This window comes from Bubalus bubalis, chromosome 3, assembly GCF_019923935.1.
Source record: "Bubalus bubalis isolate 160015118507 breed Murrah chromosome 3, NDDB_SH_1, whole genome shotgun sequence".
Classification (NCBI taxonomy): Eukaryota; Metazoa; Chordata; class Mammalia; order Artiodactyla; family Bovidae; genus Bubalus; species Bubalus bubalis.
The window spans coordinates 13,153,530-13,181,296 of NC_059159.1; the positions used below are offsets into that span (position 1 = coordinate 13,153,530).

The 27,767-nt window shown below is 49.4% G+C and overlaps 1 protein-coding gene across 4 annotated transcripts; it reads left to right on the forward strand.

Moving 5' to 3' along the window:
- Positions 1–16,271: 16,271 nt before the first annotated feature.
- On the forward strand, positions 16,272–23,900 carry LOC102407309 (fructosamine 3 kinase related protein). Of its 4 annotated transcripts, XM_044938745.1 has the most exons (8): positions 16,333–16,470; positions 18,124–18,208; positions 19,974–20,073; positions 20,217–20,368; positions 20,742–20,833; positions 21,895–21,977; positions 22,597–22,719; positions 22,937–23,900. In XM_044938745.1, exons 2-8 carry the CDS (start codon positions 18,201–18,203, stop codon positions 23,273–23,275), a joined length of 897 nt encoding a protein of 298 aa, XP_044794680.1. In that variant the 5' UTR covers positions 16,333–16,470; positions 18,124–18,200; the 3' UTR covers positions 23,276–23,900. The 4 variants fall into 4 exon arrangements, with proteins under 4 accessions (XP_006053427.1, XP_044794681.1, XP_044794680.1 ...); XM_006053366.3 differs by lacking the exon at positions 18,124–18,208 and having other exon boundaries at positions 16,337–16,470; XM_006053365.3 differs by lacking the exons at positions 18,124–18,208; positions 19,974–20,073 and having other exon boundaries at positions 16,272–16,470.
- Positions 23,901–27,767: the final 3,867 nt, after the last annotated feature.

The following is a 27,767-nucleotide window of genomic DNA, read 5'->3' on the forward strand; positions in this document are numbered from 1 at the left end:
CATCTAGAGAGCAGTGGGCACCAGGCAGGGGGCCTGTCTTCTGCGCTGCGTGTCTGACGAGGTGCGCGTTCCTTTACGCGCGGAATCCAGACAGCGCTAAGCGGCGCGCGCCGGCGTGATGGCGCTCAGTCTCTGGAGACGCCACCCTGGGGCTTCATCCTGAGGCTCGCTGAAGAACTCCAGCGGCTGGGAGGCCCGCGGCCCCAGCCTCTCCTGCTCTGTCCTTCCACCCAATGTTGGAAAAAGCCCTCTGCGCCTCTGCGCGTGTGCAGGGAACTGCTGAAGCCCCAACTTGGGGAGAGGGGGCAGAGGAGAGAGAGAAGAATTTAGAAACCAATTAAGATTTTATCGTTGTCATTTGAACTTCTTTGGACCTAAAAACAGGTTTCCTTTGGAACACTAGTTTACAACTTACTGCTTATTGATTGATTGGTTGGTTTATGTACTGGCGAAGCCACTATTTAATAAAAAAGGAAATACAGTAAGATTGAAAGATGGAAAGTGGACATTGGAAAAATATGCGGGAGGTGGAATTCTGTCCCCACTCCTATTCTTGCAAAAACCAAACCAAAAAACTCAGGAGAATTTCTCCCCATCTCCAACTCTCAGCTCCACGGTCCCTATCGGCTGAGAGCCACTTGACAATTATCTAGTTAAGCAGGATCCCTCCTTTTGCTGGACTTCCCAAATACAAGTAACCACCTAAGAAAAGGCTTATATCCACATATACATTTCCATATTTCTGCCCTAGGATAAAATAAGGCCCACCCAACAGTGCCTGGAATGTCTCCACCAGAGGTGTTTGTTTATTTATCTCCCAGCCTCCTGGGGGATGATTCCATGGTTAGACACTGACTTCTGCGCCCCACCCCCCAACCCTGGCAAATTTCAACCAAAGTCCAGGCAGAAAGTAGAGGAATCTGTATGCCACTTACCCATCTGACAACTCAAGGCCAGGATTCCAGTCCCATCTACCTCTGACCATTGGAAAATTCCTTCCTGTGGCCAGGCTTAAATTGGCTCCCTGAACATCTCCTGATGTCCTGGAGCTGCTCCAGAGGTCAGGCTAAAGTAAAGCCCCCGGCTCCTGCTAGCACAGACACTGACTGGGAACAATGTAAGTAAAACAGAAAGGCAGACAGGATTATTTACAGATGCTTCTCCATGGATAAGAGGTAATTAGAAGATGAAGTGGTAAAGACATACTTAGGAGGATGGGGGGAGGCCACTGTGCTGCTGGTCAAGGAGGCTGGAGCGCCAACTGGTCCGTTACTGGATCCTTGACTGTAATTTATGCTTTTCTACAACATACCACCCTGGTCAGGGCTCCAGAAATTCTAAAGGATTCACTGAAATAAAACTACAGTTAGAGATTAAGCAACATTGTAAATCAACTATACTTCAATAAAAATAAAATAAAATGTAAAAAACCCCCACAAAACCCCTACAGCTGATTTTTGTTAAGATAGCATCAGGCCTCCAACTGTTCTTAAGAAAACCAGTTTTTAAAGGCCAGAGTCTTCCTTCTCCAAAAATCAGAAAAAGCCCCCTTCAAATATTTGATCTCTTTCAAGTGGAGATAGAACCAATACTGTGACCACAAGATGTCGAAGATCCACTGGTGGCATAGTGGGGCCAGGATGCCATCATGACATGCCATCCCAATTTTATGAACTGCTTCAAGCTTCTTTCTGTGTTTCTAAATAACATGCCTTGTTTATCAATGCTAAAAGCTATACTGCTCAGCCTTGACTGTAACACTGTAGTGGAAAACTGGAGACACGTGTTTGCCATATACTATATGATGAGGGTTATCCCCAAAAGATCTATTGAAGTCCTATCCCTGGTACCTGTGAATGTGACCTTATTTGGAAATAGGGTCTTTGGAGATATAATCAAGTTAAGATGAGGTCATCAAGGTAGACCCTAATCCTATATGACCATGAAAGAGCCCATGGACCACACTTGAATACTGCTGATCGGAACCTGTCTGTCCCCTGGCTCTAACCAGTGGAGGTGTGGCCTAGCATGTGACTTTATCGAAGGAACATGATGGGTGTCTGCTGCGAGCTTCAAAAAAAGGGACACCAGGGAGCCAACTTCTAGCTGAAGCTAGTGACCATGAGGGCATCGTGAAGCCTCTTCTCTGGTCCACCAGCTGCGGACTTCTTGTCATGTGACTGGAATAATTCCATGGCCCTAGCCATCTCCAGATAGATGTTCTGTTGCTGGAAGTTAAAATAAGCCTCAGTAACATGCCCAGTATCTAGTTCTAGCGTTTTTCTTTGGGGCAGAGCATCACTGTTCTTTATCTTCTTCCAGGGCAAGTGAGGGTCCACCCTGCCCATCCATGAACCCTCATCATATTTTGCTTAACTGCATCACCTAACCCTCATGAAACAATTGTCTGCCCCTGACCCTTGTCTGATCCCTCCCTGACCTTTACCCAGTCCTGACCTGACCTTGATCTGGCCCTCACCTGATCCCCTCGCACCTCCACCCCAACTGCAGTTTCACTTCAAGGTTGATGGTGCCACCCACACATCTGACATCTTCCCTCCCTGAAGAGCTGCACTCCCTGGCCTGCCATGGCCACAGTGCTCAGGGGGCTGCCCACAGGCTCAGCTCTGTGTTCTGCATGTCTCTGACAGTTTGCTGGGGACACCAGTGTATTTCCGGAGCACTTGATGCCACTTCAGCCCTTTGCTTCACGCACACTTGCTCCTTCCCACTAGATCAGTGTCCACAGTGACACCTCCTCCCAGGAACCCTCCCTCCACCCTCCTGACCTGCACTGGGGCTCATCCTGTCTAATTAAAACATCCGTTTGCATGTCCATCATCTCCACAAACAGCACTAACTATCCACAGTACAGGGAAAAGGCCAAGCAATTTCCAAAGAACTGCTCAAGAGTCACCGATTCTCCTGGGAATGAACTTTGACTCACTATCCACACTTGGCACAACACAGAAAAGCAAGAGACTCTTATTTTCCTGCCTGGCAGCTAAGTTTTCACCAGCCTGTAGGGCATTAATCAGCTTTGTATCTAACTGAATGTTCCTGTTTTGGCATTCCTTCTCCCACAAACTGCTTAAGTTGGGGATTTGAAAACGTGACTATACCTAGGGGAGTGGGCAGCTTCCTGACACAACGATAGGCCCAAAGTGCTCAGTGAGTGAGTTGAAAACAGCATCTTCCCTGTCTCCCCATCCATAGGAACGGGACAGTGGGCCCTTTCAGAAGCTGGCTGCCCCAAGCCCACATCAGGGGACGCTCTCACCCTTTCCTGGGGTCGCATCTGTGGCACCCGTCACTGTGTCGTGGACTGTGTGTAGGGACAGAGCCTTGTGTCCCTCTCCAAGGAGCCACTCCACATCTCACAAACACTAGGGGCTGCATGAGGACTTGGACTTAAGGCCATGGTGGGCTCTCCCATGGCCCCTCTGCACAGTTCTTGCTCACATGCCATCTTCTCAGTGTGAAGCTCCCTGAGCCAGGCAAGGATGCTGGGGGCAGGAGTGTGCACCTTGGCTACAGAAAGGCTGGAGTTGGTCTCACACCAATTAGACCCTGAAAGAAGTGGTCCCTACACCCTGACTGCTCTGGGTCGTCAGGGTCATGAGATCCAGAGCAGAGATGGGAAAGGCAGACCTAGGACCCAGGGCAGTGAATGCAGAAGCGACCTGCAGTCTGCACCGCCCCCCATCCCACCCACGCCCTCATCTCCCCTGTGTTACTCTGAGCACTGAATCCAAAGGAACTGGAGCTGGGAATTAGCGTGCACCCTTGGCTGCAGTGAGAAGACCCATCTTCCTGCTCCTGTTCTGGGCACCAGGGAGTGGGGTGTGGGGAAGGGGTGGGAGGGCAGGGGGTTGGGGTGGGGAGGCAACATGGACACACTGTAGCCTAGATCCTACAAGAGGCGGGCCCGCCCAGTGCTCCGCAGAAAGGCCCCCAAAGTGCTTTTCTCCAGGAAAAAAGTATGCAGTTTATTGAAAGAGAACATTTTCATCCTGTGCCAAACCCACCACTTCTTCCCCTCTTGAGTTACAGAAAATATCCCTTCTCAACCCTAGAGCCTGAAGAACATTTCTTTTCAGAGAAAATCTATTTGATTCAGAATGCCAGGGGAAGAAAACAAGCAGCTTCTTTTGTGCAAAACTTCACCCTCAACCTTGTGCTTTTAAGTGAAAGCTCCCACACATTTGTGCTTCCTAAGGTTTCAACAAGCCATGTCCAATTTTTGCATTAAAATCTCTGCACGTCACACAAAGGCATTTAGGAAAATATATTTAGGGATGTCAGAGACAGAGAGATTGTTTCAAAAACTCAGCAGATAGCAGACCCTAAACTTCAGAAGTGTTTGGTAGGACATGTCTGCTTTTACCAGCAAACTTGCCTTTTTAGGGTACTCAAGATGATGAAATAGTTGCAAGAAAAGTTAAACATTTTTAAAGATACTGAGAATTCCCTGGTCTAGTGATTAGGACTCATTGTTCTCTCTGCTGAGGTCATGGGATCCATCTCTGGTCGAAGAACTAAGATCTTGCATGCCTTGGGGCCAAAAAACCAAAACCGTAAAACAAAAGCAATATTGTAACAAATTTGATAAAGAGTTAAAAAAATCCAGTGTCCAGGCCTGTGGCTGCTGGACAGTAAAGGTGTCTCAGAGTGTCTGTGATTGGCCCACATTAATCTCACAGCAACCTTGAGAAGTGGGGGTGTCATTCCTGCTGACACCAGGGAAACGGGCTCAGAGAAACCTTCAAGGCCCGAGGTCCTGCCTAGGTCTTCCCATGGCTGGAGCTGATCAGTGTGGCAGCAGAGACCTGGTTTTGTCCTGTTTTCCTTTTTTAAGGGTGCTAAATTATACATAACATGCAATTTATTATACCATCTTACCCATTTTTCAGTGTTAGAATTCAGTGGCATTAAGCACACTGACGTTGTTATGCAACCATCACCACCATCCATCTCCAGAATTTTGTCATCTTGTAAAACAGAAGCTCTGTCATCATTAAGCAATATCTCCCCATTCTGTTCTTCCCAGGCCCGGGCACTCACCAATCTATTTTCTGCCTCTATGAATTTGACCACTCTAGGGATTGCATATGGAATCATACAGTATTTATCTGTTATCCTTTTGTGACTAAATTATTTCACTTAGGGTGTCTTCAGTGTTCATACATGTTGTAGCATGTGTTAGAATTTCCTTCCTCTTTAAAGCTGAATAATATCCCATCGTACGGATAGACCACATTTTGTTCATCCGTTCCTCAGCTGATGGATATTTGGGTTGCTTCCACCTTTTGGCTGTTGTAAATAATGCCTCTATGAACATTTCTGTACAAATTTCTGTGCAGACGTATGTTTTTTTTCTTTACAAATATACTTTTATTGATGTAAAAATTCACAAAATATAAAATTAACCATTTCAAAGTGTACAATTCGGTGACTGTTTACTACATTGACAATGTTATGCAACCTGCACTTCTTCCTAGTTCCAAAACATTTTCATCATTCTGAAAGAGAACTCCCTATCCATTAATCATTCAGGCTCTATTCCCCTTTCCCCTCAGTTCAGTTCAGTCGCTCAGTCGTGTCCGACTCTTTGCGACCCCATGAATTGCAGCACGCCAGGCCTCCCTGTTCATCACCAACTCCCGGAGTTCACCCAAACTCATGTCCGTCAAGTCGGTGATGCCATCCAGCCATCTCATCCTCTGTTGTCCCCTTTTCCTCCTGCCCCAATCCCTCCCAGCATCAGAGTCTTTTCCAATGAGTCAACTCTTTGCATGAGGTGGCCAAAGTACTAGAGTTTCAGCTTTAGCATCATTCCTTCCAAAGAACACCCAGGGCTGATCTCCTTTAGAATGGACTGGTTGGATCTCCTTGCAGTCCAAGAATTCTCTTTATGTCTCTCTATTGTTGTTGTTGTTAAGTCTTCTCCGACTCTTACAGAACTCATGTACTGTAGCCCACCAGGCTCCTCTGTCCATGGGACTTCCTAGGCAAGAATACTGGAATGGGTTGCCATTTCCTTTTCCAGGAAAATGTGTTTTTATTTCTTTTAGGTGTATACATTTATGGCAGAAAGTGAAGAGGAACTTAAAAGCCTCTTGATGAAAGTGAAAGAGGAGAGTGAAAAAGTTGGCTTAAAGCTCAACATTCAGAAAACGAAGATCATGGCATCCGGTCCCATCACTTCATGGGAAATAGATGGGGAAACAGTGGAAACAGTGTCAGACTTTATTTTTTTGGGCTCCAAAATCACTGCAGATGGTGACTGCAGCCATGAAATTAAAAGACGCTTACTCCTTGGAAGGAAAGTTATGACCAACCTAGATAGCATATTCAAAAGCAGAGACACTACTTTGCCAACAAAGGTCCGTCTAGTCAAGGCTATGGTTTTTCCTGTGGTCATGTATGGATGTGAGAGTTGGACTGTGAAGAAAGCTGAGTGCCGAAGAATTGATGCTTTTGAACTGTGGTGTTGGAGAAGACTCTTGAGAGTCCCTTGGACTGCAAGGAGATTCAACCAATCCATTCTGAAGATCAGCCCTGGGATTTCTTTGGAAGGAATGATGCTAAAGCTGAAACTCTAGTACTTTGGCCACCTCATGCGAAGAGTTGACTCGTTGGAAAAGACTCTGATGCTGGGCGGGATTGGGGGCAGGAGGAGAAGGGGATGACAGAGGATGAGATGGCTGAATGGCATCACTGACTCGATGGACGTGAGTTTGAGTGAACTCCGGGAGTTGGTGATGGACAGGGAGGCCTGGCATGCTGCGATTCATGGGGTCGCAAAGAGTCGGACATGACTGAGCAACTGATCTGATCTGATCTGATAGGAGTGGAATTGCTGGGCCATGTAGAAACTATCGTGTGTGCCTGAGGAACTGCCAGACAATGGTATAATTTCTGAAGCACTGAAATCATTATGAAGTTTGCACTGCATCTTTGTGGCACTGTGCAGTGGCCTCTGGCCTAGAAGCGGGAGGGCAGAGGAGAGAAGGCATGTCTGCCATTGTCAGGTGATAACGCAAAGAATCTTTTTATGCCACCTTATGCCATTTGACTATGGAAAAGCATTTCTCAAATTTCTTTCTCTGATGCTCAAATAAAAATAGACCGAGGAACTAAAAAAGGACTAACCATATTTTCCCCAAAGCCAGGCACTTGCACACACCAATTAACTCTTCTTATTTCTTTCTCCTGCTGTCGAGAAGTAAATAGAAACTAACAGCTGAGCACAGATTCACACTGGGTGTATATTTGGTGATGACTCACCAAGAATTCGCAGCCATGGTGCCAGTTGTTCTTACGCCATGGAAAGAAAACCTATTTTAGACAAAACTGTAACCTCAAGGATGCCCCCAGAAAGCACCAGAGCTGTAGAGACAAAATCCATATAATATAGGTTTCATGCCAGATCGTCAGTCCACCCACGCACGGCGTGCTCGAAGCCCCGCCCACTGCCATACCCCGCCCACTCGTTGATATCCTATCCCGCCGACTCAGAGCTCCGCCCAGACTCCAACCTCGCCCCTGTCCGGCGCGACTGGCCCTTCCACTGCCTGCCGGACATCCAGGGCCAGCTGTGCTCCAGCCCCCCAAGGCTTGTGTCCCTTTCTGGCCACCTCTGAGCCAGGCTTCTTCTGCACTGCCCCTCTCGTCTTCCACAAAACAGTAGCCCGTCGTCATCATTCTTAGGACTGTTAACGTCAGGCCTACCTGGTGGAGGCATGGAGGGGACACCTGGCTCCCCTCTGCCCCCTCCCAGGCAGCCAGTCCTGGCTCTCTGGCCCAGAGCTGCCCCCAGCTCCTACACTCCAACTCGGTATCTGGAGGACGTGGAAACCCCTCTTCGGTTGTCAAGGAGAGAAGATTCAGATAAGAAATAAATTGGGGCACTTCCCTGGTGGTGCAGTGGATAAGAATCAGCCTGCCAGTGCAGGGGACACAAGTTTGGTCCCTGGTCCAGAAAGATTCCACGCGCTGCGGAGGAGCTAAGCCTATGCACGGCAGCTTCTGAGCCCTCATTCCACAACTGCTGAAGCCCAGGTGCCCTAGGGCCTGTGGGCTGCACCTGCTGAGTCTGTGTGCTGCAATTACTGAAGTCCACGTGCGCTAGAGCTGCACACCTCATCTACCGAGCCCACGAGCTGTAACTACTGTGCCTAGAGCCTGTGCTCTGCAGCAAGAGAAGTCACTGATATGAGAAGTCTGAGCATCACACTGAAGAGTAACCCCTGCTTGCCACAACTAGAGAAAGCTGGTATGCAGCAAGAAAGACCCACTGCAACCAAAAAAAAAAAAAATTATAAAAAAAAGAAAGAAAGAAAGAAATTGGGGGTCAGGGTGGAAGCTCTTGAAATATAAGCCAGTTTGTCCTTTACAGTAATTCTGAAGTTATGCCAGCTGGAGCAATACAGGTTCTCCAGTTGCAAGTAAGCCCTGCCTGGGGAGGAGGGGAAGGCGTCCTGGCGTTCTGGACGTCCTGGCGTCCACCTTCCCTGGACAACAGCCCCCATCCCTGTCCTGCCTGCCCCAGTTCCGCGGCTGAGCCCCAGAGTGAAGGTCTCTGTGGCTATCTGGTGGAGGCTTCTGTGTGGAGGCCAACAAGGGCACATGGGGGCTGCAGGAAGGGAGCTGGACACCAGGAAGGAGGAGGGTGTGGGTGTGAGAGCAGGGACACGCTCATTCCCTGGCTGGGAAGGACTCATCCGAGGGCGCTTTTCCTGACTCTGCTCTTTCAGTTAGGATTGTGCTGAGACGGACAAAGCAGGATGCCCTCAGAGGAGAGGACCCCCAGTCCCTGCACCAAGGCCCTGCGGGCTGTGGAAGTCTTGAGGTGGACGGCAGGCCCCCGAAGGGAAAGTGCAAGCTGGAGGACAGGGAGGGCTCCTGCTAATGCAGACCCTTGAAGCCCCCCTGAGGACTGATCACTCTCTTGCAAGTGGGTGGTGCAGAAGGATCATTGGTGTCTGGTCCCCATATTGTCTCCAATTCAGAGACCCTTCTGGGGAGTGGGTTTGTGGACTTTGAGGTCGGAAGGAGTCAAAGACTTGCCTGAGGTGAAATGCTGACTCCATTTTCCCAGCTGTGTGAACTTGGGTGAACGATCACTTACTTAGTGGGCTTCAGTTTCCCTGCTTCTTCTTTTTCTCTTTTTTTTTTGGCCTTGCCAGTTGGCTTGTGGGATCTTAGTTCCTCCACCAGGGATTGAACCCAGGCCGTCAGCAGAGAAAGTGCAGAGTTTTAACTGCTGGACCATCAGGGAATTCCCCTTCCCTGCTTGTGAGAAGTCTATGATCCTCACACTTGGCAAGTGTTTGGGGCAAGCGACTGGTACACAGCCAGCACCTAGGTGTGTCATCTGCCGAGTCCCTGTGGAGTGTTGATGGAGCCTCCATTGGATACCCTTCATGCTCCTGCACACTCTGGTCCACTATGGTTTTAACTTTTGATACAGCGGCAGCTCACCCAACTCATTCTGTGTCAGTGCATCAGAGGCATCTCAGGGAGAGGTGAGGTAGAAATATGTTGCCACCAGTCACCCCCACCATGCCAGCCACCTCTGTCACACCAGTGCCAGCTGCCCCTGGCTCCGCAGCAGGTGCCTGGGATGGGAGGAGTGAGGTTGGGGCTTGCCATTGAGACAGGACAGTTGGATTGGGGTACACACGTGCCCATGTACACAAGCACAAGGCAGGTCTCAGACAGAGGAGCAGACGGGGTCCCAAGAAGGGGAGGCTGGAGCCCTCCTCTGGAGGACAGCCTCAGGACACAGAGAAGAGAGTGCCATTTGAAGGAGTCACACCGACTCTGCTCTTTCAGTTGGGACTGTGCTGAGATGAGAAGAGGGAGAAGCTGGAGAGAAGGAACACCAAGAAACTGCAAGGGCAGGATGTCACAAAGCAGGATGTTTGACTCAAAGGCAAGAGTATCTGGAAACGTACGGAAGGGTTGGATTAGCAAGGCCATGGTCCCATCTTCCACCACAGAGCAATCATGGGACATTTTCTCATGGATGAATAAGCGCATACAAATGATTAGTCTTATATCTAATGTGTAATTAATATTTCTGCTTCAAATATCAACACGAATTTTTTAAATAACATAGGCTTAAAAAGCACACGGTGAATTTACATCTTTATATTTGATTCAGGAAAATTAGACTCAGTAGATACAATGGCCCTGGGTGGGAGAACCTTTGTAACAACAGTAGGTGCATAGTCAGCAAAATCTTATGTGGGCCAAAAAAGAAAAAAAAAAAAAAATGGACTGAAGGGTTTGATTGATGTGATGACAATAATTTCATCCAAATGAAAATTGAAAAGTAAAATGGTTTATAAAAATAAACCATTTCAATGAAGTCAGAAATTAAATGGACTTGATAAAACTCACTTTGAAAGTAATTTCTCAGCACAATCTCAATTAGTGGTGGCATAATTCTGATGAAAACTTTCCTGTTCATGGCATGAAGTAAGTGACTTAGACTACAGATAAAGACAGGTTGTAACAGGCCTTGGCCCTGCACGCTGCTGTGCTACCTTGGGCAGATGTGATTCAGGTACTCCATAACCTTTACAAAATTTTTGAAGTGCTCCTTACTATCCTCTGAAGTGGCAGTTCACCTGCTACCGTTTGTAGATTTTCATCTGCTCATTTTCGCTTTTTTAAATTGTGAAACACAGGACTTGCCTGGTGGTCCAGTGGCTAAGATCCTGAGCTCCCAGTGCGGGGGCCAGGGTTCAATCCTTGGTCAGAGAACTAGATCCCACATGTTGCAACTAAAAGTTTGAATGCTGGAACTAAGCGTTTGCATGCTGTAACTAAGACTCAGCGCAGTCAAATCGTAATGCCTGTGGGCTTGCTAAGTCGCTTCAGTTGTGTCTGACTCTTCGAAACCTTATGGACTGTAGCCTACCAGACTCCTCTGTCCAAGGGATTCTCCAATCAAGAATACTGGAATGGATTGCATGCCCTCCTCCAGGGGATCTTCCTGACCTGCGGATCAAACCTGTTCCGCCTCTTTATGTCTCCTGCATAGGCAGGTGGGTTCTTTACCACTGGTGCCACCTGGGAAGCCCCAAATATTGATAACTAAATACAAATAAACATTATTTCAATTGTGAAATACTATATATATATATATATATGGAAAAGTGTATGAAGACACATGTGTACCACTTAATAAATAATTATAAATACTTGAATTGTAAATCACCCCCACAGGTCAAGAAATACAGCATGGCTGGTACACCAGAGACTGCGCACATACCTCCCCAGTACAACACCCTCCCTCCTGCGTGACTGCAACCACTGTCTCGGAGATGGGCTCCCTCAGGAACAGATAAGGTACAAGTGCAAATAGCTTACGTGAGGGTGACCCTGCGAAGCCTTCATGGGAGTGGGAAAGTGAAGCAGGAGGCCAGAAAAGAATGTTAATTCGACTGGAATGCATCCCTCTGGGGAACTTTAGCAGTGGGTCAGCCTCAGAGATAGCTGCTCCTGGGGGCACTGGACTGGGCCAGCACCAGGGGTAGAGAAAACTCTTGCACAGTCCCAGGAGCCGGATCCTGGAATCCCTGGGCTGGTGAATGTCAGTGAATGTCAAAGGCGCATGCGTGGGGTACCAACACCATGTCTTCCAACCACTGTCCTGACTTTTGTGAAAGACTATGGTGTTATCAGGGACTTCCCTGATGGCTCAGATGGTAAAGAATCTGCCAGCAGTGTAGGAGACATAAACTTCACCAAATATATATAGTCCAGATCTGCATGTACAGGCAAGCACTAGGGCTTGTGTATGTGGACTACACCTTCAACTTCTAACAGGACTCAGATTATAGTCCTCAGGTCGGCGCAATTAGAATTCTCTATTTCCTCTTTAAATTGACTGCTGATTAATTTTTTGTTGCTGTTGACAAACCAAAAAGAGCTTTTAGAGATAAAAACATAATATTAAAAATTTAAAGCCTAATGAACAGATTCAACAGATTAGACCCATGATCCCTTACAGAATTAAGGAAGGAAAAAATTAATCTTCCAAAGAGTTACATTACTGGCATCAGAAGTAGAAAAAAAATGATATTTACAGTCAGGCTAGCTTTGAGGAGGTCTGGTTAATGTATGGGCTTCCCAGGTGGCACAGAGGCACAGTATCCGCCTGCCAATGCAGGAGCTGCAGGAGACGTGGGTTCCATCCCTGGAAAGATCCCCTGGAGGAGGGCATTGTAACCCACTCCAGTATTTTTGCCTGGGAAATCCCATGAACAGAGGAACCTGGCAGGCTTCAGTCTGGGGTTGCAAAGAGTTGACACGACTGAGCATGCACAGTTAATGTATCGATATAATGCAGATGTACATTACGGAGGACCCAATATGGGCAGGAAGTATGTTATGCCTCAGTTTTCTTGTTTTGCCTTAAAACATAAATTTTACTTCCTTGGGTTCTTTATAGAATCTGAGATTGGGCACTTAACAGAAACACATTTTTAAAAATTGTTTATTTAAATTTTAAAAATTATTTACTTAAATTTTAAAAATTAATTTATTTTATTTTTGATTGCGCCTGGTCTTCGTTGCTGTGAGTGGGCTTTCCCTAGTTTCGGTAAATGGGGACGACTCTTTGTTGCAGTGCACAGGCTTCTCATTGTGGAAATTTCTCTCATTTCAGAGCACTAGGCATTCCCAGGCTCTAGGCACTCGGGCTTCAGTAGTTGCAGCATGCAAACTCAGTACTTGTGACTCTGGGCTCAGTAGCTGTGACTCACAGGCTGTGGAGCACAGGCTCAGTAGTTCAGGTGCCTGGCTTTAGTTGCCTGCAGCATGTGAAATCTTCCCGGGCCAGGGATTGAACCTGTGTCCCCTGCATTGGCAGGTGGATTTTTTAACCACTGTACCACCAGAGAAGTCCAGAAATGTATTTTCGAATAGTTCTGGAGGCTGGATGTCAGGGTGCCAGCAGCCCTGGTTCAGGGTAGAGCTCCCCGGTGTATGTATGAAGAGAGATTAGGGGCGAATGTTCCTTGCTATCTTGTCATCTCTCCAGTGCTTTGTATACATACTGAAGCTGTCTGAGTCAGCATTTCTAGTTATTTTTAGCAGGAATGTTGAGCCGAACTATCTGCCTTTTCCTTAATTCTTCAAACTTCAGAACCTCAATTATTATTCATTCTTCCATTGTTTTAGCACATTCTCAGTGAATGCCCACAACATGACTGGCATTGGTGCATCATGCTAAGTAAGCACTGGGAAACAATGGGGAATGTGATGGTCAATTTTATGTGTCAGTTCGGCTGGGGCACAGTGCTCAGATATTTGATGTCAAACATTATTCTGGATGCTTCTGTGAGGGTGTTTTTTAGATGAGATTAACATTTAAACCAGTGGACTTTGAGTGATGCCAGTTATCCACTCCAGGGTGGGTGGACCATGTCCGCTCAGCTGAAGGCCTGCTGAGAACACTGACCTCCCGTGAGGGAGAAGGAATTCTGCCAACAGGACTCTGCCCTCGGCCTCCAGCCTGCTGGTCTACTCTGCAGATTTTGATCTTGTCTCCCCACAATTAAGGACTTCCCTGTAGCTCAGACGGTAAAGAATCTGCCTGCAGCGCAGGAGATGCAGGTCTGATCCCTGGGTCAGGGAGATCCTCTGGAGGAGGGAATGGTTACCCACTCCAGTATTCTCGCCTGGAGAATACCATGGACAGAGGAGCCTGGAGCCTGTGGGGTCGCAGAGTCGGACACGACGGGGCAACTAACACTACAACACCAGTGCCGCCTCCACAGTTGTAGGAGCCCTGTTAACCCCAAAAAGAAAACATCTTGTTGGTATAGGAGCAAAATGGGTTTATTCGGGAACAGCAAAGCATTGCAATTGGAAAAAGAAAAAGCTGCAGACAAAGCCAACAAACAAAGGAGAGGAATGTTATTTTACAGACAGAAAGGAGGAAGCTGGAGGGGTTGTTTTGAACAAAAGTCAACCCACTCCAATATCCTTGCCTGGAAAATTCCATGGACGAAGGAGCCTGGCAGGCTACAGTCCATGGGGTCAAAAAGACTCAGACACGACTGATCGACTTCATCACGGAAGAAAGTGAGAGTTGAGAGTAATCACTGGTTTTCATTGGCTGAGTAGACTGGGTAATTAATTTCTTGTAGGCGATACAAGCAGAAGGCGATGGCACCCCACTCTAGTACCCTTGCCTAGAAAATCCCATGGACAGAGGAGTCTGGTGGGCTGCAGTCCATGGGGTCGAGAAGAGTCGGACACGACTGAGCGACTTCACTTTCACTTTTCACTTTCATGCATTAGAGAAGGAAATGGCAACCCACTCAAGTGTTCTTGCCTGGAGAATCCCAGGGATGGAGGAGCCTGGTGGGCTGCCTTCTATGGGGTCGCACAGAGTCGGACATGACTGAAGCGACTCAGCAGCAGCAGCAGGAGATAAAAAGAACACCTTTCCTGATGAGGTGTGCAATTGAGGATTCTTGCCTGTTGATGATTCTTCTTGTTGGGGTCTGTAATTGACAGTTTTTCCTGTTCTTGACCCTGAGTGGCCCCAAGGTAATGGCACTTGCTGACTCATCTTTACCTTCAGGCCGGGTCTGGGTGGACTGTGTGAGAGCTTTCCCTTGGCCTTCCCACTCCATGCTGATTTGATTTTTCTGGAGATTGCTGATTGACACATGGATCTGTAGACAAAGAATGCCACCTGCCATACCAGTAAGCAAAAGATGTTGAGGCCATCAAGCCCTTAGCCACTAAAGCCACCCCGCTTCCCACAACTGTGTACCCTGAGGAGATTCAGGATGGAGAACACAGAATACTGGCCCTAGATAGTTAGGGTGTATGTATCAAAGGAACGGTTTCACTAAGCTCAGACTGTTGCATCTTCCTAGACATAGAAAAGGACTTCCCTGATGGCTCAGCAGGTCAAGAATCTGCCTGCAATGCACAGGTTCTATCCCTGGGTCAGAAAGATCCCCTGGAGAGGGGAATGGCAACCAACTCCAGTATTTCTTGCCTGAAAAATCCCATGGATAGAGGAGTCTGACAGGCTCCAGTCCAAAGGGTCAAAAAGAGTCAGACATGACTGAGCCACTAAGCACACACCCATACACAGAATAGTACCAGATTCATGGCAATGGCACCCCACTCCAGTATTCTTGCCTAGAAAATCCCATAGACAGAGGAGCCTGGTGGGCTGCAGTCCTTGGGGTCACTAGGAGTCGGACACGACTGAGCGACTTCACTTTCACGCATTGGAGAAGGAAATGGCAACCCACTCCAGTGTTCTTGCCTGGAGAATCCCAGGGAGGGGGGAGCCTGGTGGGCTGCCGTCTCTGGGGTCGCACAGAGTTGGACACGACTGAAGCGACTTAGCAGCAGCAGCGGCATTTACTTGAGATGTCTGGTTTACTTTAATTAGCAGTAGTCTTTCCATGTTTGACTACTTCTTTTTTTTGGTAGGGGTTGTTTGTTTTTTTGCAAAAACTTCTATACATCCTTGCCTTTTCCTTCCCTCTTCTGAATAGTCCCTCATAACCACCTGAGAGGCTAGCTTCCCAGCTTAAGTCCTCTGTAATATCTCCAATAAAACATAATTCTCAACTTTTAGGCTGTGTTTGTTTGTTTTTTTCAGTCGACAGAATAAAGACTTTATTCAGCCCTCAAACCTCAAATCATTAAAATCTAGTTGGGAGACTGAAGATAATTGGATGTGTGGGAGCTATGTCGCTTCAGTCACGTTCCACTCTTTGTGACCCCATGGACTGTAACCCGCCCGGCTCCTCTCTCCATGGGATTCTCCAGGCAAGAATACTGGAGTGGGTTGCTGTGCCCTTTTCTAAGGGATCTCCCAGACCCAGGGATTGAACTCGTGTCTCTTAGGTCTCTGGCATTGGCAGGGGGGTTCTTTACCCCTAGCGCCACCTGGGAAGCCCTGCAAACAAACAAACGACAGCATCCTGTAGGGTGTTACAGAAGCGTCCAGGTCGAGAAAGTCTCTGGGAGGGGTGATGCTCAGACCTGGAGCCGGTGGAAGTGATGAGGAGCCGGAGCAGGACGCAGTGTCACGGGCAGGTCACAGGTCAGGTCAGGGGAAACGTCTGGGCGAGGCCCCCTGGCAGGGAGAGTCACCAGGGTCTCGGGGCTGCGGAAGCACGACACGGCCCCGCCCCGACCTCAGGTCGCCCCGCCCCTCCATCCCCGCGCGCTCGGGCCGGTCCCGCCCCTCAACCAATCCCCGCGCGCCGCCGTGGCGTCGCGGCGCCTGCGTGCGGCCTGAGGCGGGTCGGCGGCTCCGGCGCGGGGAACATGGAGGAGCTACTGAAGCGGGAGCTGGGCTGCGATTCCGTCAAGGCCACGGGTCACTCGGGTGGCGGATGCATTAGCCAGGGCCAGAGTTACGACACGGACAAGGGGCGAGTGTTTGTAAAAGTGAACTCCAAGCCGGAGGTCAGGGTCGCCGCGGTTGCGGGTTGGGGGGCGGGGCCGGGCCGAGGGTGCGTGTTCCCAGGCCCTCGTCCGGGCTCGCGGGTGGGGGCCAGTCTGGAGTTGGGGTCCGTGTCCGAGCCTGGGCCGTTGGCTGAGGAGGCGCTCGGTTGCCCATGCCGTCGTCGGGCCGGCTTGGACTTTTTCGGCCTCCGCGGCTCAGATCTGCGGCCCCTCGAACCCTCGGGAGGTCGGTGCGGGTCCAGGCCGGTCCGGCGCGAGCCTCTGCCACTACTGGGACGCTGTGGATGGTTTTTCCTGCGCGACCCAGGTGACTGCTGCCTTGAAAGTCCATTGATTGGCGAGTTTTGAATAAGGGCAGGTAACAGAAACCCCTTGTCTTGGGGTTTATTTGAACTTGCAGAGATCAAAACCCTTTCTGAGTATTGGCAGTAATGAGGCTTTCGTCCTCAGGGCTAGTGTAACACTCCCGCACTCTGGGCCGCTTTAAACCCGAGCATGTGCTTTTCGGGGTCTGGTCTTGGAGGCTGGACGTCCAAGAACGTGGTGAGGCCTCCTATCCTGGTGTGAAGGCCACTTCTCCCCGTGACCCCATGTGGCAGAGGGCCCAGGAGAGCTCTCTGGGATCTCTTATAGGGGCTCTAATCTTCGCATGAGGGCTCCACCCCTGTGGCCTAGTCACTTCCCAAGGCACAGCCTTCTAACACCATTACATTGGGGGTTAGGTTTCAACCTGTGAATTTTCCGGGGCCACATTCAGTCCCTAGGGCCACCCCTCCATTCTGTTTATACCCGAACGTTTTCTCAGGTGTTACCGTAAAAAATAGGTGAGCCTCCCTGCTGAAGTTTACTTACTCTGGGATGTCCCTTCTTTGCACACTTTGGGTGGGTTGTGCCTGTAATGTTAGCTGGGAGGTCCCGGATGGCTCTAGTAGGCAGGGAGCAGGACTGGCAATACCTTGTTTCAAATAGGGCTGAAGGCAGTGACCCGAGTACCGGGTCCTGTGTGTTGCACATCCTCAGCACTTCAGAGAATCCCACCCTGCATAGTGTGGGATGATCTCTTTCTGGATTTGATGCTGTTCTCTCAAGACCAGCTTTCAACTCTTTGTTCTACAGAGATCAGCTCCATATCATCCTGTACGTCCCTTCTATAGGAATTTGGCAAATAACGGTCCTTGAAGTTGCTCTTTTCCATTGGTTTCCCCCTAGCAGTACTAATGTAGTGGAGTGTCCTTCCTTCCTTTCTATCACAGGCCTTCTCAGAGTTCTTTTTCTATTATGTGGCTCCGTCATTTTCATGTCTGTATTTTCACTGTCATTAGCATTTGTAATAATTCAAAACTTGGTATGGATTACAGGGAAGCAAATGGTTTCCAGCAATTAAAATGGAACCACTCAGCAGTTCTTTTTAAACATTGTCTTTCTGCTACTATTTCTTCAAGTTGTTGTTTTTTATTTTGTCATCAGGGTCTATTTTATTTTTGCTAGTCTTCACATAAGTTCTTTCTAATCCTTTGGTAGATAGTTTCAAACAGGTCTCTTTCTAGTTTGCTTGGATAGATACTTGTGTGAGTTATGCAGATGTACCGGCTATAGCAGAAACATTTGCTGATTGTGTGGAAAATAGGACTCTCTTTATGCTTTGTATTTTAGGAGGTGAAATGTCTACTGGACTCTTCTAAGAAGACTACACGGCTGCTCTTCTGTTTTCCTTCTCACTCTCTGCTCAAATGACCTGGTCTAAGTTTTTCCTCCTCATTATGCTTATCTGTCCTTTGCATGCTTGTTTATTGGGTTTTCTCTCATGTTCCTCTCCTAAGTCCTGGACCTTTTGTAACTCTGCACCCCAACTGATGCTTACTTTGCCCTGGTCCCACTCTGGAGGAGTGGTCTTAGGGTTAGACACTTAGGACTGTGTGGTAGTAGACACTTCTGTGAGGGAGCCTTGGCTCTAGCTGGGTTTGCAGACCCTTCTTCACCTCTCCCTGCATTTTTTTTTTTTTAAATAAAAATTTTTTTAAATTTGATTCCTTACTTCATGCTGCATAGCAGTGCTTTAGTACAAAGTACATCCTGGGCCCAGGTGTGTTCCTTCATCTTCAGAGAATGCTATGAAAATTCTTCTTAAGACACAGTTCTTATCTTACTTCTCAGCAACCTTAGCTCCCCAAGGTGGTGTACTAATAATTTGTAAAGTGTTTAGAATGGACTGTGTTAACTGTTAGCTGCTAACTCAGTTAATTACAGCAGCAAACCTATGAAATTGGTACCGTTATTAACTCCATTTTACAGATGAGGAAACCAAGGTCACAGAATTAGTAACTATGAGGGATAGAAGTAGAAGAATATCCTGGGTCACTGTTTGTAGTGAACCCAAACTGGAAGCCCAGCGTCCTTCATTGGACGAACACATTTTAGAACCTTTGCTCTACAGAACAAGGACAATAAACTCTCTTGATGCACCAGCATTACAAATGCAGCGTGAAATGAAGAGGCCTGACTGTCTGCCTCTGTGTAGATAACAAAACAGATGGACAGATGCGCTGGTGGGGCGGCAGTGTCTGGGCGGAGAGGAGTGCCAGGCGGCCGTCATGTGGATGTGCTGATTTTGGGAGAATTAGAGTTGGATGCTTTTGAGTTGGCAGTTTTCTTCATATATGTCTGTAGAAATTTTACTCTAAAAAAAAAAAAAAAAACTTTAAAGAGAAGGAATTACCTAACCTGGTAAGTTAGGGAAGATTTCTCTGAGAAATAAAAATTTTTATTAAGTTGAAATGTGAAGCATGACAAGGAGGGGGCTGACTTAGCAAAAAGAATGGGGAGGGGTGTTCCACGCAGAGGTGACATGGCATCTGGAGGTCTACAGGCTGGAGGCGGCTGGGGATCTCTGAGGAACTGAGGCTGTAATCCAGGAGCAAAATGGGTGTATGTGCCTGCCTAGAAGTGTGGGGTGGAGCCTGGGTAGGGGCTCAGATGAGGGTGCAGGGGAGTGGGCAGAGCCAGACCCTGTGGGGCTGTCACTCAGGAAGTGGGGTGACTGCGTGGAGTGTGTTCTAGGGTGAGATTTGCCTTCCAAAAGCAGGAGCAAGGACTTTTGAACTAGAAATGGGAAAGGCGATGGTGATGAAGTGGTGTCCGGTGCTAGGAGATGCCATAGGATTTGGTGGTCCATTCAGGTGAGAAGTGTCCCCAGCTTGGTGGCACATACAGTTGAGGGCCACCTGTGCCTGAGGGCCCAGTGGGACAGGATTATGGTTGAGGTGCTGTGTGAGGATGACCCATGCACAGTCCAGTTGCGCACCAGGCGTGGGTTCCTCCCTCTGGAGAGACGGGGATCAGTGACAGCATATGTGCTCAGTCGTGTCCAACCCTTTTGCAACCATAGCCCACTAGGCTCCTCTGTCCATGGGATTCTCCAGGCAAGAATGCTAGAATGGGTTGCCACACCCTTCTCCCGGAGATCTTCGTGACCCAGGAATCAAATCTGTCTCCTGCGTCGGCAGGTGCAGTCTTTACTACTGTGCCACCTGGGAAGCCCAACGACAACATGAACATACACAAAACTGGCAAGCACAATCCCTAATTCCTACGCAGCTTCAGAAGGTATAATCTGCTGTACTGAAAAGCGAAAAAGCTGTCCGTTCTGTTGAGTGTGCAGAGAGCCTTGGTTGTGGTGCTGGAGAAAACACATCCACACAGAACCTTGCTCTCCCTCCTCCTCCCCTCCCTTGTTATTTCTCTGGCAGGCCAGAAGGATGTTTGAAGGTGAGGTGGCAAGTTTAACTGCCATCCTAAAAACAGGCACAGTGAAGGTGCCCAAACCCATCAAGGTCCTTGACGCCCCAGGAGGCGGCAGCATGCTGGTGATGGAGCATTTGGACATGCGGCATCTGAGCAGGTGCGTCCTGGCAGCTTCACCTCTCGGTGGCTTTGTCCTTCCTCTGAGTGGGAAGCTTGCAGTTGGGGGTACAGTTCTGCAGGATGTGATAGAAGAAACCCGTGACCCCCACACATCCCTGGGTCCTGCAGAATGAGCAGCATGTACTCTGAGGGCCAAAGGCAAACAGGAGAGGAATCCTGTGCTGAGATGCTGATAGAGGACTGATGAGATCCTCTGAGGAGGCTCCTAAAAGGTCCTCCATTCCCCCTTGCTTCACCAGAAGAGACTCTCCTTTCACTGCCTCACCTGCTTCATGTCGCTTGAGATCTTTCAATTAGAGGTGGGTCCCCATTTGTGCCACATGTTTAGTGCCTGCCTTTTGGTTTCACAGTCATGCTGCAAAGCTTGGCACCCAGCTGGCAGATCTACACCTAGACAACAAGAGGCTTGGAGAGACTCTCCAGAAGAAGGCTGGCATAGTAGGTACGGCTGTGGGCCCGAGGGGACAGCCCCCCACCAGACAGAGGAAGACATCTGGCCAGTATGGGTGTGTGGGCAGACCTGTGTTGCTGCCACAGGAAAGGAGTGTAAACCCAAGGCTGCATATTTGGTGTGCAGTAAACAGTGAATACAACTAGTGTGTTGTCTCAAAAATGCATTTGAAAGACAGGAAATATCTCTGGAACTCGAAACTCCATCATACTATAGTTCCTTTGATCTCTCACTCTCCAGAAGAAAGCCTATCGACACTTCTCTGGCTTACCATACTGTGCCTTTTCTTTTAGGAACAGTCACACATGAGGCTAAGAATGAGAGCCCCCACAACTGACCTTTTTAGAGAGCTTAGTGTGGTGGTGGCACTGAGTGTGTCTTCCAGGATTTTCATCCTTTGACGATGGTTAATTCACTTGTAGCCCAGATGATTTCTCGGCCAGGCAAAGTAGCAGACACAGCAGGAACAGACGACCAAGAACTTACTGTCTTGGGGGAATTCCCTGAAGATCAGCGGCTAAGACTCTCCCACTTCAAGGGGCACAGATTCAGTCCCTGGATGGAACTAAGATCCCTCACGGCATGTGGCCAAAAAATAAAAAATAATAGAAAAGACAGCCTCGTCTCCACCCACATGTAGTTCAGGCCTTCAGGATTTGCTTTGAGTTTGGGAAGCTGCAGAGGATGACCATTTACAAGCACAGCGGCTTATATCCCATAAGTGGCAGATGCTAAAGCGGCCACTGGAAGCCATTCTCTCCTGTTGGGTCATGGGGTGGATTCCCCCCTTGTTGGGACACAGGGTTGTTGTCACTCCTCTGATGTCTCTCTTGGGAAGTAGTGGGTGTCCTGGATCGTTGACTCTGATGGGGCAAGCTCTGTTCTGGGCCCTGATAGTGCGTGGAGGCAAGGACCCTTGTCTGTCTCTAGAAGAGGACCCAGAGTGGAGAAGGGCATGCTGAGGTCAGGCCTCAGAGCTTCTCTGGGCTTCCAGAGCAGGCCCCAGGGGAGCAGGGGGATTGTCATCTCTCTGGTTTCCTTTTGCTTGCAAGGGAGAAGAGATGAGCCGGTGGCACGGCCCTTCGTGGCCCAGTTCGGGTTTGACGTGGTGACGTGCTGCGGGTACCTCCCCCAGGTGAGTGACACCAGCACTTGGCCCGTATTTCCTAGTCGCGTCAACCATTTAGAAACACCCTCGCTTTTGGTGAAATTTGCTCCTTTTTTTTTTTCTTTGCTAATGAAAAGAGGACGACATGGAGAGTGTCCACCTCACATGTTAGATCAGCTCAAAGGAGCCAGGAAGGACTAACAGGATGCTGGATACCAAGGGGGCTGAAAATAGAAAGTTAAACAGTGTTTGATTTTAAATAGGAGACTCTTAAAGGTAGCATAAAAGAAAGGAACTGTAAGTTTGCGTTTTATGATTTTGAGGTTGGCTGCCCTGGGGGTTCCAGCCCAGGGAGCCACACTTGGGCCAAGTGGGTAGGATGGTGGCCATGCCCTCTGAGGAGAAGCAAGCAGCTCCCTGGGAGAGCCGCACTGAGTAACCTACAGGGCACTGTCCACTCGGTTCAGATCTTGAGGTGTTGTGGGAGGTTGTCCAGGAGCCTGCTGTCCCTGCATGTCCTCCAGACCCCAGGCTGCCGGGTCGGCTCCCCTGCTTCACACGTGTCCCTGTAGTGGCGCCTCTGGGGGTCAGCCCTCCCAACCCTGGCTCTGGCGCCTTCCCCTGAGCTCTGCTGTCACCCACACAGGTGAACGACTGGCAGCAGGACTGGGTCACTTTCTATGCCCGGCAGCGCATTCAGCCCCAGATGGACTTGGTAGAGCAGAGGTCTGGGGACAGGGAGGCCCGTGAGCTCTGGGCTGCTCTGCAGGTGAGTGTCCATCTCCCCGCGCCCTCCCCCCCGACCCCGACCTGTGTCCATCATGTCCTGCAGGTGCTGTGGCCAACGCAGCCACCTTGGTCTGGGTCAGGATGGGAGGTGGGTGTGTCTGTGTACCAACCAGGCACCGGGAGCCACACTCAAAAAAGCCCGTGTGTCCCTCCCACACGCATCAATCACTTTGCTGAGGCTGCATTTACCTTGTCAGTTAAAGATCCCTGACCTGTTCCATGATCTGGACATCGTCCCAGCCCTGCTCCACGGAGACCTCTGGGGAGGAAATGTAGCGGAGGATTCCTCTGGGCCCATCATCTTTGACCCTGCTTCCTTCTATGGCCACTCGGAGTATGAGCTGGCAATAGCTGGCATGTTCGGGGGCTTCAGTAGCGCCTTCTACTCCGCCTACCACAGCAAAATCCCCAAGGCTCCAGGCTTCGAGAAGCGCCTGAAGCTGTATCAGCTCTTCCACTACTTGAACCACTGGAATCACTTTGGATCCGGGTACAGAGGGTCCTCCCTCAGCATCATGAGGAATCTCGTCACCTGAGCTCGGGAGGGAGGCCTGAGTCCTGCTCGCTAGATCCTAACCGGACCCCTGTGGCCAGCCTCTCCTACCCTGGAATAGCTTCAGACCAATTTTCCCAGCCTTGTAAATAAAGTATGTGACGTCTCAGGAGAAAGCTTTCATCACCCTAAAGTTAGACTTCATAGCTGGATGCAGCTGCACTAGAAATTGGTGTGAACCAAGGGACCAGTGGAGGGTGGGCTGCATTTAACCTGCAGCTGCCCCAAAGGTAGAGAAGGGAGGTGGCCAGAGTGCCAGGCGCTGCCACCAAGGGCATCTTCCGTCCAGCTCCCCGTCTCTGCAGGAGTGACTGGTATCCAGGGTAATGCTTCTTGGTGGGTCAGACTTGATTGTGGACATGAAGGCATTGTCCTGGGAGCGCCTCCTGATGACCAGTTCCAAACCAAACACCCCCCCTTTCCTCTCTGTGCCGCCGCTGGACCGCTCGTCCCCAGCTCGTGAGCTGTCGTTCGTCGGCACTGTAGAAACCGGAGCTACAGCAGCGGTTCCCTCCCTCAGTCTTGCAGTGGTGAGAAATGTCCATGAATGCCACTGATGCTGACAAATCCTTTTGCATGCAAATTTGAATAAACTTCGAGTGGCTTCAGTGATGTGTGAGACTGTATTTTCCTCATTTACATTCTCTTCTGTGTATTGGAGCTGTTTGCCAGGAAACTCGTAATGGGACAATAAGTACAACTGTTGTTTCTTAAAAAAACACTTTTTTTTTCTTGGCTTTGCTCAGGAAGAGAATAGCTCAGAGCTTCCAGATAAGGGCAGGTGTGGCCTGAGGACTTGCTGCTACCAGTTTAACTGCTGCCGTTGGCACCTTATGAGATTTGCTTAATGGTAAAGGGAGGTTGCGGAGAAGGCGATGGCACCCCACTCCAGTACTCTTGCCTGGCAAATCCCATCGACGGAGGAGCCTGGTGGGCTGCAGTCCATGGGGTCTAGAAGAGTCAGACACGACTGAGCGACTTCACTTTCACTTTTCACTTTCATGCTTTGGAGAAGAAAATGGCAACCCACTCCAGTATTCTTGCCTGGAGAATCCCAGGGACGGCGGAGCCTGGTGGGCTGCCGTCTATGGGGTCGCACAGAGTCGGACACGACTGAAGCGACTTAGCAGCCAGCAAAGGGAGGTTGAAAGTAACTCAAATTTCATTTCAAGGAAGAAGCCAATGGGTGGCCCTTACTAGTTCTGGCTTGGGCCTTGGAGGACACTGGTGTTAGAGGGGACAGTTTCTCATGACGAAGGTCCAAGGGGATACATCCATGTTTGCCCCTCATCTGTTTTTTGTTTCTGGGTCAGGGCTTCTCAGTGGAATTCAGAAGTGGAACTAATGGCTTCAGAGTTTGGTTTTTGGGAGAGGATTGTGACTTCTTTTTTTTGGCTGCGTTGAGTCTCAGCTGTGGCACTCGGGATCTTTTCATTGTGTGTGCTGGCTTAGTGGCCTCTTGGCAAGTGGGATCTTGGTTCCCCAACCAGGGGTCAAACCCCCCTCCCTTGCATTGGAAGGAGGATTCTTAACCACTGGACCACCAGTGAAGTCCCAGTGACCTCTTTTAAAAAATCATTTTAATTGTTACTCTTTTTAAAATTAGTGTCATTTATTGATGTTTCTTCACTGTATTGGCACAGTGGCATGAGAAAATACATAAATAAAATTTCTCCATGCACAAAGGGCGTCTGACTGACCGAAGATGACACGGGAAGAATGTGTTTTGGTCGGAGGACATTCCTCACTGTGCTCAAGGGCTGAGGTTGGCCCAGTAGGGCACCTGCAGTGAAACGTCCAAGCAAGATCGGGTGCCCCAGATCAGGCCCAACCTGGGCCAGGAGGCATGTTAGGGAGAAACCTGTCCCCTCCCACCTCTCAGCAGGCATCCCTGGCTCCCTTTCTCCTCCTGGGGCCCCGGCCCTGAGCTGAGAAATCCCACCAGGTGGATGGGAGGCAGGCTGTGCCTGGGAGTCCAGCAGTGAGTTCCCACCACCCTGCAGTCCCCATGTGTCCCTCTCACTTGAGTGCTAGTTGTCCAGACTGTGACTTCTAAGAGCTTGTAGTTGTCAAAAGTTTCAAACCTAGTAATTCCTAGACTATTGTTTGCCAGAATTTTAGCACCTTTACTATGACCTTGATGTGGCTTCCCTGGTGGCTCAGATGGTATAGGATCTGCTTGCATTGCAGGAGACCCAGGTTCAATCCCTGGGTTGGGAAGATCCCTTGGAGAAGGTAATGGCTACCAGTATTCTTATTCTTGCCTGGAGAATTCCATGGACAGAGAAGCCTGGTGGGCTACAGTCCATGAAGTTGTAAAGAGTTGGACACAACTGAGTGACTTTCACTCTGACCTTGAGGAACCTGATGACTGTCTCCACGGGAGGTTCACCCCCCCACCACCAGGTTTATCGTGATGGCATGTGTGCTGCTGTGTTCACACCTGTCATTACACAGACATGGTTTCCTGGATGGTTTTGGTTCTGGCAGTAGCCAGACTTGAGTCTTCCTCAGAAGATTCTGTGATGGGAGACCTTTTGGAAGCTGCAACCCGGTGCTCCTTCTTCTCTGTGGTCGACTGGGGAGAAGCAGAAGGGTCAGCAGGCAGACGCTGGTGGATGTGTGTTTGTTTAGTTAGAGGATCTTAAAGGAAGGGGCTCCATTTCACGTCCCTTGGTTCACACAAACCATCCAGTGGGTGGAAGCCCCAACTGGCATTGTGTGAGTCACTTGTGACGGGGAGGCATTCCTTCTGCTCCAGTGGACTTTCCTGCAGGCCACACTCCACCCTCCAGGTTCTAAGATGGGGAGGCAGCCTGGAGAAGGGACAGGACACTGGGGCCCCCTGACAAGGAGGATGGTGGACCCCTTCCAGGAGAGTCGTCTTGGGGCTGTGCTGCAGGGAGCAGCTGCTTCTGCCCCACAGTGGCTCCCCTGCCATGTCAGCCCAACATGACCAGGGATGAGAGCCAAGGCCAGAGCTTTGCTGGGGCGCCGCATCTTAGAGGGGCAGCCAGTCAGCGTGGTCAAGACAGGATGTCGGGGCATATCCCAGAGCTGTGGCAGGCACTCAGGTGACAATACTGTGGTGTTGCCCAGCTTTTGTGATGGTGCCAGTATCTGTCAGCTGTTTTTTTCGCTGTGCAGCATGCAGGATCTTGGTTCTCTCACCAGGGATCAGACCTGTGCCCCCGTGCAGTGGAAGCGTAGAGTGTTAACCACAGGACCACCAGGGAAGTCCCTTCTGTCAGCTTTTTAGACTGCACTTTGCTGTGGTAGTTTATTCTAAAATAACTATTTTGGCCTCTCATTTTGTATTCGTAAGTATGTAAATATTCCTATATAAAGGGTTGCCAAAATTGTATAGACCTCAGGCCAAAGGCCACTGGCCTCTCCAGAGTTACTGTTTGTGGAGTGTTTTGTTCCTTGAAAGTTCCTCTGTGCGTCTGAGGAGAGGGTGGCTCAAATGGATTGGGGTGGGGGAGGTTTTGAGAGGCGCGAGTTCAAGGGCCAGGTGTGTGGCTGGCGTCCCTGCAGGGTGGCCTGCTGACCCCTTAAGTAAGGGGGAAATATGACTAGACCCTCAGGGGCTAGTTCTGGAGCTCCTGGACCCGTTGATCACTGAGACAAGAGGAGAGGCCTGTGCCCTTTGGGGTGGTCGAGCATCTCAGGAGGCCAAGGGAGGTAGGAGCTGCCCCAGGTGCCCATGCAGGAGCTGGCTCTGGGACAGTGGCACCTATTTCTTACTGAAATAGGAATATTACATCAAAACATCTGGTTATCTGCTGCTATCAGGGCATCAACTTTCCAGAAGGAAGTCTTCAGATAACAGAAGTTTAGCTTTCTACCCAAAGCTACTTACTTTGTATCCTTTTGATGAAAGTGGACCCGAAATATGGGCTTTTCTACCTTAAACAGAGGATGCCAGTGACCTTTACCGCCTTCATGATCAGTCTTCATTGTCCAAAGCATCCCCCTGTGTGCCTAAAAATGTTTCAGATCATTTGTTTATGTTAAGGGGCCTTAGCTAGCTGTGTGCCCAGTTTATGCCCTTGACAGCATCTTGGGTGTGGGGTGCTGAGAGACCCCCTCCCCAGTTTATGGCATGTCATCACCGTCATTAAGGTTTCACCTACAACTTTTCCCTTTGTCTCATTTACCACTTCCCTTTGTCCCCATATCCTCTCACCTTCCCCTCCTTCAGTTCTAACTTTCTGCTACTGAAACATCATAAAATCATATAACTGGTGGCTTCCAGAACAGACTTGAGGCAAGGGCTGGAAGTCTCTTGGGAGTGAAGTGTGTGTCTTCAGGGCTTGGGTTTTGAGATCATTCTTGGGCTCATTCTCAGTTATTACTCAGAGTATGAGCTGAGACAACGGAGAGAGAATGTTTGTAGAAGAGAGTCTGACCTGGGTGGGTATCCGTACTGTAAAAAGCTGGGATTCTAACAGGTCCTGTCTTGCTGTGCAAAG